Genomic DNA, 15,230 nt, shown 5'->3' with positions numbered 1-15,230 from the left:
TCTATCATCTATCTACCTACCTATTTATCTATATTTTAAAAAACAGAATGAAGCTAAATGGAGAAGAGGGGAAAGAAGGAGAGAGGGAGCAGGGTCTTCAGCAAACCAGCTGGGAGGAGGTGAGGTTCTCATCTTCCTGTAGTCAGGTACAATGCTTCTTCTGGCTGGAGAAGGAAATGTGGCCACAGGAGTGGAAAGAAGGCTCCTGGAGAGAAGAGGCGCAGGTCACTGCAAGTCCCGTCTGTACCCATGACTGTCCTGTCAGTTTCATTCAATCTCAGTCAGGCTACACAAACCTGCAGGGAAACCCAGTGCATGACTGCCTGGTTAGGAATGGTTTGGTCTGGGTCCCACAGCCTGGAAGGATGCCAGAGGGGAGGGAGCTGGAGGAGCACCCCCCATGCACAGCCTGACATCTGGTGTCAGAGCTCCCCTCCAGTCTCCTCACGGAGTTTAATCCAGCCCTGCACCCAATGGCTTGGTAATGTCACATCTCCTATTTATTAATCACACGCCATCTGTGAGGCAACATCACGGGCCCCGCTGCTGTTTCTCTGTTTGAATGGTTGCTGAATATTTAACTACCCTTCAGCAACTTCCACTGATGCCCAGTCAGAGAAGAAAACCCACCACCACCTTCTCTCCCCAGTACCAATTCACACGCAGCGTGGATGATCACAAAGCCTCCACAGGCTAACAGAGAAAAATAAATCAGCAGGCAACACAAACACCAAGCCCTCTGTGCTTTATGGTGTCAAGGCAGTGGGCAGGGGAGGGAGGAAGGGGGTATGATCTCCTCCCCCAATCAACAGTCATGGGCTTCACTGGATAGTGCAGGGAAGGAGATGGCTGTGTCGAGGGGAGGATGCTAAGAACGTGGTCGTCTGTGTGTGTGTTCCCCAGAGTCACAGGTCAGGAGTCCTCAGCACATGGCAGCCATAGAATCTTCCTTTTGATGGCTCAGAAGCAGCCTAATCTCATTTACATTAATTAATTGTGTGTGTGTGTGTGTGTGTGTGTGTGTGTGTGTGTGTGTGTGTGTGTTTGAGGGTGAAGTTTTAAGAATAATCCATGGGATGAATTTTTTCATTTAAATAGAATGATCTGTAGTGGACCCAAGATTGTCAGCAGGAAGATAAATGTTTTTAGCTCTGAACCCTAATACTGTCCCTGCTCCCCCATCTCCTGCAAGACTTTCCTCTTCTACTGACCTGACCCAGCCTCGCGGGGGCTTGGCTGGGGAGCATGGAGATGGGAGGGGAACTCAATCATGCATCCTCAGCCAGATAATAGCATCGTGCCTGCACAGAATGGTGTTCGAGACACGTGGTGCGTGAGCGAATGTGTGATTTGGTCACTGGCCTCTTCTCCCCATCACTTCTAGCAGCTTTCCCAAAGGGAGAGCAGAGCTTTCTCATCCCCCTGCTCCCTTCCCCCCAGCGTGGAAATGCCTCGGCATGTCTGCCCTTGGGAAAGTGTCAGGATGGCGGTGGGATGCTCAGAGGTGGGGGCTCCTGGTGACCAGCCCCAGGTTTCTCTGGCCTTAACTGGTCCTGGGGTGGAGGCCTCCTGGGAACGATGGGCTGGAGGAGATCAACTTCACTCCTCAAAATGTAGAAGTCTCCCAACCCCAAGTGACCTCACCAATCTTTGGGACTATTGGGCTGTGAACTGGTCAAGAGAGGTGTATGACCCAGCTCATGACTCAAGACCCCTGCTTGAGAAGCTGCTAAGGAGGGAAGGCAGGTATGCTTAAGAGAACCAGCCATGGAACAAGCACAAAGTGGCCTGTCACCAGGGACAAAATCAAAACTTGGAGGCAGGCGGGTGAGCAACGCAAGTCAGTTCATCAGGCATGGTTTAATTTCTTCTTGGATATGCTTTCTGCTTTCTTTTCAATATAGTCAGGACTAGACATATCCAGAAGTCACTTTATCACCTGGTACCTGTACAGCATCACCTGGGATCTATTATAACAGAGCTTAGTGACCATTGGCGCACCCTGATGCCCCCCACAGGGCAGCACGCATCCGTTTCAGTGCTGCTGAGTGTCTGTTAGGTGCAGCCCAGCCCACACGGGGCCCGTAGCCGGAATGTCTGCAAGTGACAGCGTCCAGGGCACAGGGACAGGTAGGAGGCCCGGACGTGAGTGTGGGATTCGGGAGAACAGCAACAGGAGGCTCCTGCCAGCCCCACATGTCACCTCACATGCCTCAAAATCAATCATCACGATCCATCTTCCCTCCTCTCTTTCCTCGGCCTCACCCCTCCTCCAGAATGTCAGAATTTCCTGCACTTGAGAAAAAGAGAATGTTGATTAGCAGAGGAGGGCAGGGGAGGATGCGGTGATTCAAGGTGAAGATGTATCTTTCCAGGCCCCAGCCTTCGGCGCCCAGAATCACCCCTCTCCTGGTGGAAGGAGTGGGCAGAAAGAGTCGCCTCTCGCCGAGAACCACCCACCAAGTGGCTGGAAACTTCTGCCTCCAGCAAGTCCGCCTAGGGCTCTGCGGTGGGGTGGGGGTGGGGGGTGCGGTGAGCATGTCTGGCTCCCCCAGTTTGCACCACCCCGAGCCCAGCTCTGGGAGGAAGGGGCAGAGAACGCCATCTGGACACACTCGCCATCTCACCCCCTGGGTCTCCTCAGGTGGCTGTCAGGTCAGGCAGGCTCCCCCTTCAGATAATACAGCTCAGGTGAAAGAGGCTTAGGTGGGTCTCCAGGGCAACCGCAAATCAGGAGCTGGCCCGCCCCTCGGGGTTCGTTAGGGGAGCTGAGGTTCTAGCCTCTCGGGACACACACGTCCGCACGCGCGGGCGCGCGCGCACACACACACACACACTCCACAAACACCAGCCCTGGCTGGATCCCTCCTCTGGTCAACGTTGTTTTCTCTCAGAACAACTTCTGGGAGATAGAAAGAGAGGAAAAAGCATGAGGCAGCCTCCAGCAGCAGGAGAGGAGTCCGGAGACGGTTAGATGTAGTCTACCCTCTGCCCCGCTCTCCTGTGCCCGCCGAACTTTCTACATTTCCCTGAAACGATCCAGACACTCTCTTCTCCCAGACTGAGAAGCAGAAAGCAGGACCCCCCCCCCCCCCCGGACCTTCCACCTGCGCAGACTCTGCCCTCAGCCAGCCAGGTAAGAGGTCGTCTCCCCCGGAGACTGTAGCTGCCCCACCAGCACCCCGTCAGGCCAAGTCACGCCTGGCTTGGTGGATTATAGGTTATTTTTCTACGATGCCAGAGAATGAAGGTCAGTTTGTAATCCAGGAAGTTGGTCTGGGCAGAAACAGGGCCGGGAGGAGGGTCAGTCTGCACGGGGAGCACCGGCTCTCTGCACCTGCTGGGAGGCCTCTGCCCAGGCTGAGGGTTCGGCTTCTGCAGTCACCAGCACTCAGGGACTGCCCAGGGGAGGTGCGGCTTGGCTCCGTGCTGGTGGGCACCAGGGGCCGTGCAGGGCAGCCCCGCCCTGGCCTGCAGATGCCAGCTCGGCCATTAGAGCTCAGCTTCAGACGTGGAGCCTGGGTGGGGCCCCTCTGTATGGAGAAAACAGCTTCCCTGCAGGGACTACACTGCCTTTCCCTGGTTGGTGGGAGGCTGGTGGCCTTGGTACCCACCAGAGGCAGGTGAACCTTTCACGCCTCCAGCAAGGGGGTCAGAACCTTGTACCTACTCCGAAGGCACCTCTACCCCTGGTCCCCTCCACCGCTAACCGCCCGGAACCACACTCCTCCTGCCCTTGAGGGATGGGGCTGGTTTTTTAGCGTATCTAACGAGCCACAGCTGGTGACAGTGTCTCTCAAGGAGCCACAGAAAAGGCACTATCCCCAGGGGTGTTCAAAAATAAGCTGAAGAGAAAGCTTAGAGTGTGCGGGGGTGGAAGGGGTAATGGAGGGGAAAGAAAGAACAGAGAATGAAAGAAAATGCACTGGGTGAGTGACGCCTAGACCATGCAAGGGCTTTCCTGCCGGTCACTGGGGCCCCGAAGCTCCACCCCTGAGGTTTCCCTCCACCAGCTTTGCCAGCACCAGGGCCCGGCCAGGCCAGGAACAGAGCTGGGGTCAGGTCCAGATTGCGCTGAGCCAAGGGGGCCTTGATTTCTTGAGCCACAGACCCCTTTGGAAGCGTGTGAAGCCTATGGACTCCGTCTCAGCAAAATATTTCTAAATGCGCACAATTAAGTTCATGCAATTACAAAACAAACCACTGTACTGAAATGCAGCGATGGAGATTATTTTTAAAAAACAATTCAAGATCAGTGATACAGGTGCCTCTGTATCCACATTACATGTGGATAAAATTAATAATAATAAATAATAAAATCTAGTGGCAGAGCTAATGAATGCCATGATTTTGTAGTAGGGACGAGCATAAACAATATTTTAAGAATAGCAACATTAAAGCGTTATGAAAGCATCCATGACCCCTGCGGGAGCCGGTCACAGGTGCCCAGAGGGCTGCACTCACAACTGGCAGAAATACTACATTTTGGTTCAAGGCAGTGGAAATAAAGATTAATTTTTTCTATCTGAGTTTGGAAACCTCTGAGTTTTCTCTACGGGCACCAGGGTAAGAATCTCTGCACTGAGAGACAGACAGTCACAGACCTGGTCAAACCGGCTTCTTGTTAGTTTATAAAGCACTTATACGGATCTTACCTGATTTGATGTTCACAGTAACTTGAAGTAGGTTCTTTATTACCCCATCTTATAGACAGGGAAACTGAGGCTTGGAGCTGTGCAGGTGGCTTGGACAGGCAGCATAGGGCAGGGAGGGGAAGGGCATAGGAGTTGAACTCAGGTTTTCTCTGTTAAAGCTTCGCTCTCCCCCTAATCCCAGCCTGCCTCGTCTGAGATGGCAGAGAACCAAGGGCAGAGTGGCTGCCCTTTCCTGGCCTGGATGGCAGCACCCTTCCAGGCGGTGGGACGGCTCCGCTGCAGGACTGCAATTGCCCATCTATTCTTTCCCTCCCTGTCTCAAAATGCATGCTCCTTGAGGGAGCCCCAGACCTGCGCAGTGACAGGTACACTGCACACACGCCCACCCGTTTGCTGAGTCATGGGTGGCTCAGAGCCCAGGCCTGGGCTTCAGCCTCCAGACCCCAGACCCGCCCAGCACACGTGCCTGTTCACTACCTCAGTGCCCTGCTCAGTGGAGAAAGGCCACAGCACCACCCACGGGTACACGTGGGCAGAGGTGCTGAGGGGCCAGTTGAACCCATCAGATAGAATGAATTGAGAAGGCTTCCTGCAAAAAGTGAGTTTTAAGCTAGATTTTTCCCAACTGTTTTTTTTTAACATTTTATTTTATTTTTCTATTTTTGTATTATTTAATTATTTTGTTTTGGCAGTGGGGAGGTAATTAGGCTTATTTAATTTTAGAGGAGCTGCTGGGGATTGAACCCAGGACCTCACGCCTGCTAAGCATGAGCTCTACCACTCTCCCACAACTGTTAAATTACGAATTGCTCAGACATGTAATAAAATTGGAAGAATAGTGCAATAAACAGCCATAAATTCCTCCTGCACAAAATGATTTTTGCTGTTTTGCCATTTCTGCCCCATCTGTACGTGTGTGTGCATATATACATGCAACATTTTCTGAATGACTTGACTACGACATCACAGGCATCGTGACACGTCAGCATCGCTTCCCAAGATTGGGCTGTTTGTCGAGATTCCCCTGTAACCATAACATTATTTCTACACCTGGGAAAATCAACACTCCTTCCCTAACCTCCAGCTCACATTCCAATTTCCCCAAATGTCCTTTTTATTTTCAAACAAGGATTCAACTGATGTTCATGAATTGGAGGCAGACTAGACAGGCCATTGCCTGAATGAGAAGTAGGCATTCCTCCTGGGGAGGTTCTGGAGTCACCAGGGACCAGGCAGTAGGCAAGAGTGAGGGGCCTCAGCTTACACCACAGAGCCCGGCTCTCCCTCAGGGGTGAATCCAGCGCAAGGGAGGGGCAGAAGTTACGGTGCAAAGCACCCAGAGAAGATCACCCTTGCTGTTCTGAAGACCCTTCTGGGTGTCTTTATCAGACCACACCCTGCCATCATGGAGTTTCCTAGACACTAGGTCACAACACAGACTCAACGGGGGTCTCACTCAGGTCCTGGGGAGGCCCTGGGACAAGCCAACCACCTCTGGCATCTGTCTGGGCTGCCTACCTCTCTGCCTCTCCGCTCCCTCCCTCCAACCCTCCCTCCATCTCCCCCTCCCTCCTTCTCCCCCTCACTCCATCTCTCCTCCCTCTCTCCCTCCCTCTTTTGCCTTTAAGAACTTAATCAGACCTACTGAAGGGCCTCAGGGAGAACAGCTGGCACCAGAGACAGAAATAGCCCCGGCAGAAAACTTGTCTCTGTCAAAGCCTCAAGCGAGCCTGGCTGGGAAGCAGGGGCTTCAGCGAGGAGAAAATGCAGAACACCCTCCGCCCCTGTGAGAGTCTGCCCCTGGGCCAGAGAAGCTCAGAGGCCAGGACTCAGGTGGGATCAGCCCTGAGAGCTGCCATCCACATGTGCTTAGTGCCTGTCTCCAGCGGGAGGCTGGGGTCAGGAGCAAGGCCTTCCACCCGAGAAGGAGGCTTCCCCTACCTGGGATGAGGAGTCTGGGGGATTCCAGAGGCATGCCCACCCTGAGGTCATTTCCCTCCAGGTCAGGCCTCAGGTGCTGAGATCCTTGCCTGGACAGCCACCGACCCACTTCCATGGGCCCAGTCTCCCAAGGGTGGATGAAATCACAGTGTGAGCCAGCCTAGGCCTAAAGGAGGAACGAGGAGCTGTTGGTGAGGGTGTGAGTGGGTCCTAGACATGTCTGCCAGGCCCCACTGGTGTGAGGAGAGGGGACAGGCTGAGGGCCAGAAGCTGTCTCAACCCACGCCTCCACATCCCAGCCAAGAATTCTGTGGAGTCCAAGAATTCTGTTTGACTCAGACCCTCCAAGTTGTGATAAAGGTATATTTGACAAAGAAGGAAGCAGAACATATTTTATTTAATAGTTTGCTAGCTTAATTTGTCACTTACAAATATTTAAACCTATGGTACGTGAGCCTCTGTCTGCAGCCCCTTCAGATGTGAGGTGTGGGCCTGTGGCTCGAGCCTGGTGCCCCCTCCAGGCCGGGAGTGGCCTTTGTGTGGATGTTAGGGGGCCAGTTCATCCTGGAGACAAAACGTGTCTTCAGGCCTCCCACCTCCCCTTTCTGCTATATTTCCAGCCAGAGGAGGACCCTCTATGGCCTCTTTTCAGCTTAAATGCAATCCAGACTAAGAAGGGAAGAAGGGAAAAATGCCCTTAAGAAGGGCAGTGCCCGACCCAAAGGTGAATCCATCAAAATGGACCTTAGGCCGGGTGAGACCCTTTGGAGTAGATGTCAAGCCCAGCTGCACAGACGCCAGTGCACGCGCAGAGCGGGTGGGGGCGGGGGAGACAAGGACTAAAGCACCCCAGGGCAGCTCTATCCATCACTCTGGGATTCATGCAAACAAGGCAGAAAATAGGCACCACCCCATTTATTCATGGATGTTCATTCACTGAGCACTTGCTGTAGCTAAGGGCGCGGGGGCCTGGGTAGCATGATGCCCAAGACATGGGTCCTCGCTCCATCTGGAGAGGGAGATGGGCACACAGGAAATCTCGGTTCTCTGTGACTCTGTGGGGATGGCGTGAGCTCGGGGAGGCTTGAGAAGTCTTCTAAAGGGAGCAGAGTATGAGCTAAGAACTAAGGAAGGATTTATCCAGGAATTGAGGAATTGAAAGTATTCTAGGAATGTGCCCAGGCTTGGAAGCAAGAGAGGGCAGGGTGTTTTAGGGGAATGGAGTGTGGGGGTGGGGGAGGATGTCTGGGGAGGATTGGGGAAAGGGGAAGTTTGATGAGAGATGAAGCTGGTCAGAAACAGGAGCCACATGACAAAGGGCCTAGAAGCCACTTAAGGGGCCTGAGTCTAATCTTGAGGATAATCAGGAAACACTGAAAGCCTTTAAGCATCCCAGGTCTTAAATATAGGATGATTTGAAGATCTTCACAGGCCTTAGGCCCTTTTACTGTTCACAGCCTCACTCCACATCACATCAAACATCAGCAGATAAATCCACGTTACAACTATTTTTTCAGGAAAAAAGTTGAAGGGAGTTTTCTAACTCTGATTTGAAACTATTATTAATTTCTTAATTTCAGTTTTGCAGGTATCTCTTTCTGTTTTGAAGCCAATGACACTTTTTGGTGGAGTAGGGGACAGACAGTCCTTTTCATTCTTCACAGACCCCATGCATTGTGTTATGGAATCTAATGAAAATAAAATAGTGACATGGTCAGTGTTATGATTTAGAGAGATCACACTTCAGAAAATAGAGTGGAAATTGCTGTTTAACAGGTAGAGGTTTTCAGTTTTGCAAGAGGAAAAAGTTCTAGAGTTCTGTTTCACAACAACAGGCATATAGTTAACACTACTTTAAACTTAAAAATGCTTCTGATGGTAAATATTATGTTTGTTTGTTATACCACAATAAAAAGAAAATGGAGTGGAGACTGGATCGGGAGGACCAGCCCTGGGTTTCCAGGTAGGAGGCAGCAGCTATAATGCAGCTGGAAGATGGTCAAGGCTTGAACTAATGGCGGGGAGGGTATAGCTCAGTGGTAGAGTGCATGCCTAGCATGCACTAGGTCCTGGGTTCAAGCCCCAGTACCTCCATTAAATAAATAGATGAATAAACCTAATTAACTCTTCCCCCCCAAAAGATTAATTTAAAAAATAATAAATAAAATAATACTAAGGCTTGAACTAATGGAGGGAGAAAGAGTGCACAGATTTGGGAGAATCCACAGGAACTGGATACAGGATTTGACCGATGAGGCGAAGGGACAAGACGCAATGGTGCATCAGCGGGAGTAACCAAGCTATGCCCCTACCAAGCTGGAGACCAGGGAGAAGCAGCAGCCAATGGGGAGGAGGATGGGGATCTTGGGTTGAAGATACAAGTGGAACCTACAAAGCGAGGTATCCAGGAGGCACCTGGAGACTCTGACCTGGAGCTTGGAGGACAGTTGGGTTATAGATTTCAGTTTGGGAACTATCAGCATTCAGGGAGTAACTGGAAACATGTGAAAGGATGAGGGACATTAAAATGAGGAGACAGCCTCTGGCAGAGTGCCAGGGAAGAGCCACAACTCAAGGAAGGCCAGGGGAAGGGCACCCCCAAGAGTTCTGAGAGGGAGTTTCCAGGAGGTAGACCAAGCTGGGAGATACACCAAGGAGTGAGATCTAATGGAAACCAGGGAGACGGTATTTCCACTGGGAGGAGAGGTCCGAGGAGTTAAAGCCGCAGATGGGTTGGCACAGATGCTAACCAGTTGCTGGGAGTGCGGTAGTTCCATGGAGGGTGTTCAGAGGTGTATCTGGCAGGATATATTAAGAGCTCATTCAAGAGCATCGACCCCTCTGTGTGTGTCCCCTTAAATCACAGGGGTGAGATTATGTTCAGACACTCAGCATTAGTAAAGGTTAAACTGAGGCATATTACATTTTTTAAGAGTTTATTTGAGAAAAACCTATTCCAACTGGGTAGCATCCAATTGAGCAAATAACAAAGAGCTCCAAAGAGCTGTACAAAATAAAGGACTTTTATAGCCATAAGGGAGCAGGAACGAAGAAGTTATGCTAGGCAAAAAGGTGGGTTAGTTATTGCAAAGTTACCTTCCTTTAGGGGATGGCAGGGGTCTGTCTGGCATGTAACCTAACTAGTGCTGATCAGGCAATTCCTGACTGACTGGTTTAAGATTCCATTTCTGGAAGAGGCAAAGCTGTAATCAAGTTTTCTTGGTTTGGTGACATGGGTCTTAGCATAAGTGACTCCATTTGGGACTTGTCTTGTTTTTAACTCCATTTGGTTTGGAGTTAGCAAGGATTCAGGGGGCAGTTCCTCAGGGCTCAGTCATCTGGATGTCTTAGGGATTGTTAGAACCATGAGAGATTATCTTACTTTTACGTGAGTGCTTGGAGCTTCCCAAGTTTATTCACGACAGCTTCTTGCAACAGCTCTACCTTGTCTTACAGAATTAGAAATGATTGCTCAGAGAGGTTAAGCGACTTACTGGAGGTCACCCAGCTGTGAGGGTTGGAAGCAGTTCTTCTCACTCTGATCCCAGCTCTCTTCCCTCCCGCTTGTTTTCCCCACCCTAACTGACAGAGGAGCCCAAGGAAGACGCATTCCTGCCCTGTCTCGGTAGGGCCTGGGGGTGTCATGTCCCTCATCCCGTGGCTCCGGTGGAACGAGGCCCCGCCACGGCTGTCGTCGCGGAGTCCGGCGGAGATGGTGCTGGAGACGCTCATGGTGGAGCTGGCAGGGCAGATGCGAGAGGCTGAGCGGCAGCAGTGGGAGCGCAGCAACGCGGTCAGGAAGATCTGCACCGGCGTGGACTACAGCTGGCTGGCCAGCGCGCCCCGGCCCACCTACGACCTCAGCCCCGGGGAAAGAATGCAACTGGAGGATGTCTGTGCCAAGATCCACCCATCCTACTGCGGGCCTGCCATCCTGAGGTAATCCCCGGCAATGACAGGGACCAACGGTTGGACTTCAGACTCTAGGGCGTGTGACCACAGCGGCAAGGGCCTGAGCTACCAGGACAGGAGGCTGGGCCTGGAAGAGCCAGTTACCTGTTAGAAGGAGCAAGGCAGGAGGAAGAATCTGAAAGAGGCCCTGGCGTGCCAGGCCAGGGCTAGGGGCTCAAAAGGGGGCGGGAGGCGGCTCCTGGAGGCACGTGAGTTTCGATAGGAAAGAACCTCAGGCCTTTGAGCTTTCTATCCTCCCTGCCTGGACTGTTAGCATCCTGACTGCTTCCTCTCCATCATTAGTTCATCATCCATATTACCTTCTAAGAGAGGTTTTCCCACATAATCTCTCCAAAATTGGTTTCGCAGTTACTCTATTTCACACTAGTTTGTCTAAGGGGTGTGTGTGTGTGTGTGTGTGTGTGTGCACGCATTCTCAAAGGAATTAGAGCCCTGGGGCATCGGATGTTTATAACTTGAATACAGACCTATTCCTGAACTTCAATATAACTTTAATAAAGCTGTGAGCCACATGGTCCAGTCTTCATTGGATTCAGGGTTAAGGAAGCAGAGTCCAACAGCCAAGAGTAATGTCAAAACTAATTCAAGTTTTTTACCTGCATTTCTTGAACCCTAGTAAAGGAATAAAATTCCACAATAAAACATCTTAAATTCCCCTTAGTCTCCCCAAAGCTTCCCTTACCCATCTCTTTAGCCAACAGATGCATCTATGAGACAGCTTTCTCTTTGAAATTCTGCTTAAAAACTTCTCCTTCTTCAGTCCTGTTCATACTCCTTTGGGTTATGTGGTCTTATCACCACCCCCTCACACTTATTCCTCTAGGCTGAGAATCTTACCCTCCCCCATTTTTCTTATTCTGCACCATGGAAACCCCTCAAATGTACCTAGTTCCAGAAGCACCCTGGGGACAGGGCTGGGGGTGAGTCATGAGTCATGGGCTATGGGCGGTGCTGGTAAGAGAATCTAAGCTGGCAAACCAAAACTCATAAATGGGGGGAGGGCTGCTGGGGACACTCTGGGGACTGTCCCATCACATTTCCTATCTCATTGCTGGAAAGTTGGAGAAGTCCTTACTCTCAATATGGTAGAGGAAACCAGGTACTAAATGGACTTGCTAGCTATTGTTCATTCTTGAGCTCTAAGCCAGAGACATGTTAGGCAGAGGAAGCAGCTTGGGCAGGATCCAGGAGAACCTGAGGCAGTGGGGTACCACGTGATTCTTCCTGGCTGCCTTGCAGACTGCGGTGGATTAGCAGGGCGGTGGATTAGCAGGGCGCCTGGTGCGCATGGCCAGACAGCTCACTCTCACCCAGCAGGTGGCGGGGAGCTACGGAAGGAATAGCGCAGGACAGTGACAGAAGCAGATACACATTTCAGAAAGATCACACTAGCCAGTGAGGGCAGAAGGGTGGGAGAGGGTTAGCCAGAAAAGTCCCTGAGAGCGATGGGCTTCCCTTACTACTACTGCATTGATGACCTGAGGGAAGTGCCAGCATCTTTACATATGTCAGCGCATTAAATCTTACAAAAGAATAACTATGACCCCAGTTTACAGACGAGGAAGCTGAGTCACATGAAGGCCAGAGGTGGCAGAGCTGGAATTTGAACTCAGGATGGGCTGGGGCACTAAGGAGGTGGGGTGGGTGGTTCCTGATTCACTTCAGAAGAAGTGGGGAAGCAGTGGGATGGGGGGAGGGAATTGCCCACGGAGGTGCACGGAGATGCCCCTGGGGTTAGACACTGGCCAAGCGCCGCGCCCGGGTGACCCGCCCCACCGCGCCCCCTCACCTCTCCCCTCTCTGCACCCAGGTTCAGGCAGCTGATAGCGGAGCACGAGCCCGAGGTGCAGGAGGTGTCCGGGCTCTTCCGCTCGGTGCTGCAGGAGGTCTTGGAGAGGATGCAGCAGGAGGAGGAGGCGCAAAAGCTGACTAGGCAGTGGAACCTGCGGCCCCGCGCCACCTTCAAGACCCGCGCGCGCATCGCCCCCTTCGCCAGCGACATCCGCACCATCTCGGAGGACGTGGAGCGGGACGCACCTCCGCCGACCCGGACCTGGAGCCTGCCGGAGTTCCGGGCTCAGAAAGAGTACTGACCCGCCCTCACCTGCCCAGAAGCGGAGCAGGTGGGAGGGCGTGATAGCCCGGGACCGTCCTGGGCCCTGGAACTTCCCCAGCCACCCTGCCCCTGACGCAGGGGCCAAAGAGACCACCCCATCCCAAGACACTCCTATTAGATGGAGCCACCCCTCACTGCCCTCTCCAGCTGGCCACAAGGCCTAGTCAGGGCTTGGAGCTGCAGCAAGGGCCCCCTCACTCCCCTGCACAAGTCGGATGGAGCAGCCCCTTCCCTGCCTCAGGGAGATTCAGGGTCTTGGAAGACCATCACGCCCTCGCTATCTTCTGCTTCTGTCTGGAATAGGAAGAGTTGCCCTGCTTTTTGCCAAGTCATATGTTCTCACCTCAATTTAGAGATGTCCCATTCATCCCCTCTCCCTGGGCAATGATGAGGCACCTGTCAGATGGTGTCCATTCTCTGCTGGTGACTGGTCAGTCTCACCCCTGCAGGTGGGTCACAGCCTCGGGGATGGCAGAGCTGTAAGGGACCCAGGTCTACTCTCCTCCAAGTAGTGAATGAGAGGACTGAGGCTCCGAGAGGTCCAGGCTTCTGCCACCATTAACTGTAGCAAGATCCCCATGGGTGGTGAGATTGTCCCACACACATAAGTCTCTGCCCCTGAGTCCTTGAGTCCTGGGCTATGATGGGACAGGTCCAAGGGCTGGTCTCCACCTGCCTGTGGTCTGATGCATCTCTTACCTTGGCACCAGTGTGGGGGTCTGAGGTAGGTTGCCATTCCCCTATCCCACAGTCATCATGTGGGAAGTGGCCAGCCCCCAGCAGCTCCTTCCAGAGGCTAAGCTTCAAGGCCTTCTGACTCGCTGCTCTGGAGAGCCAGCTCTCTGATTCCAGGGTCCTTCTCTATCTGGTTGTGCCTGCTCTTTGATTTTCTTCAGAGAAAGTGATGCCCAAACCTCTAACTGACCTCGAGGCACCTGAGTGCAATGTCACCCTACAGACTTCTCTGTCCTTCCATTTCTAACGTGGTTAGATCTTGATGATGGGATTATCCAATGCATGGATCAACAATAGCAAATCTGGAAGATACCGGGCAGCCTCCTCACACACCCTGACTGAGCTGAAGCTGGGTGTGCGGGGATGGGTGGGGAAAGTGTCTGCCCTCAACTCTCAGTGCATGCTCAGAAAATGCAAGTGGGTCTTATTATTAGTCTAAATAAGATGCCAAGAGCAGATAAGTCAATGCGGGGTATCTATATGTTCCTTGACCAAGCTGAGTGGGAAAAAAAATTTTAATGATCTGGTTTTGGATATTTTCACTCAAATCTGGACAGAGAATCAAAGGATAGTGGAAAACCTCCATCTAACGGTATCAAGATGAAAGAGTTGATCAGCTCATTAACAGAATCAGCGACAGCTGAGACTCACTTAAATAAAAATATACACATTAAATATCTTACATATTTTAAGACATAAAAAAAGTTCATCCAATTGCCAAACTTTTAATGTAGATCTAAGCTGTGTTCACTTCTTTTGTGACACATGTGGGTTGTCTGATGGGAGTCCTGCACTTCAGTTTTATTAGCTTGTGTGTACTTGTAGCATAACAATAAGAACAACTGGTATACACAGGGTTTAGAAGGAACAGAAGTGACCTTTGGTAAGCAGACAACTCAGTTTGGGGAGCAAAAGTGTTGGGAGAGCTAGAAAAGGTTTACTAGCCACGAGCTTTGTGGGCTTTGTGGGTGCCCTGGATGTGGGTCATGTTTTCCCCAGGGAGTGAAGTATCAAGGTCACCTCCGAGGGGACTTCAGAGGAGACCAGTTAAGAAAACATCGACTCTGTTTCCTCTTTTCCACCACCCTGCATGTACCTGTTCTTCCCAAAGAAAAGGAAGACCTGAGCTTTCGTTGTGTTCTTTTAAGTTGCAGTCACTGCCCTCTCATGAAAGCCTTTCTTGCCCACCTCAGCTAAGACAGAACCCATCAACTTCAGACACCGGTTGTCCCACTGCAGGGAATCCCAGCTGGTGGCACGCAAACCCGGAGTAATGAGGTCTGCCTCAATTTTGAGTTTTAAAAACCCAGTAACAACAAATGAAAGAACAGAATGGTTTGAGAGCCTCCTTGTGAGTGTGATGGAGGCTCCTGGCAGTTGGAATTTCTCTTGCAGCTCAACACTGCTGGCCACGAGAGGGCGCCAGTGGGTTCTGGACCACTCTCTGATTACGTTATTTTGCTTTGTGGTTTATTCTTTCACTTGTTAAGCCTTACGAACATTTTCAGCCACACAGAAAAGTAGAGGGAAAAGTGTAAGGACCCCCCCCCCACCAATATGCCCATCATCAAGGTTTAATAGTTATTAACATTTTTCCATATTTACGTTTCTATTTTTTGGTATTTAAAAATAAATCCTAGACATCATGACATTATACCCCTGAATACTTCAGTGTGCACTGCAAAGGAATAAGAAAAATTTCCTGTGTATTCCTACAATACAATACTATCACTCCCAACAAAATTAATAGTTAATTCCTTAATATCATCTAATACCCAATCCATATTCAATTTCCCCTATTCCCAACAAAT

The 15,230-nt window shown here is 51.3% G+C and overlaps 1 protein-coding gene across 1 annotated transcript; it reads left to right on the top strand.

The window, feature by feature from the left end:
- The first annotated feature begins 2,851 nt into the window (after positions 1–2,851).
- RD3 (retinal degeneration 3, GUCY2D regulator) lies at positions 2,852–12,829 on the top strand. The gene is made up of 3 exons (XM_014555902.2): positions 2,852–3,136; positions 10,186–10,535; positions 12,379–12,829. The coding sequence occupies exons 2-3, from the start codon at positions 10,240–10,242 to the stop codon at positions 12,659–12,661; spliced, it is 579 nt and encodes a 192-aa protein (XP_014411388.1). The 5' UTR covers positions 2,852–3,136; positions 10,186–10,239; the 3' UTR covers positions 12,662–12,829.
- Positions 12,830–15,230: the final 2,401 nt, after the last annotated feature.

The sequence above is a fragment of the Camelus ferus genome, chromosome 23 (genome assembly GCF_009834535.1).
Source record: "Camelus ferus isolate YT-003-E chromosome 23, BCGSAC_Cfer_1.0, whole genome shotgun sequence".
Taxonomy (NCBI): domain Eukaryota; kingdom Metazoa; phylum Chordata; class Mammalia; order Artiodactyla; family Camelidae; genus Camelus; species Camelus ferus.
Note: the sequence above shows the minus strand (reverse complement) of the source record. Positions and strands in the feature narration are given on the sequence as shown.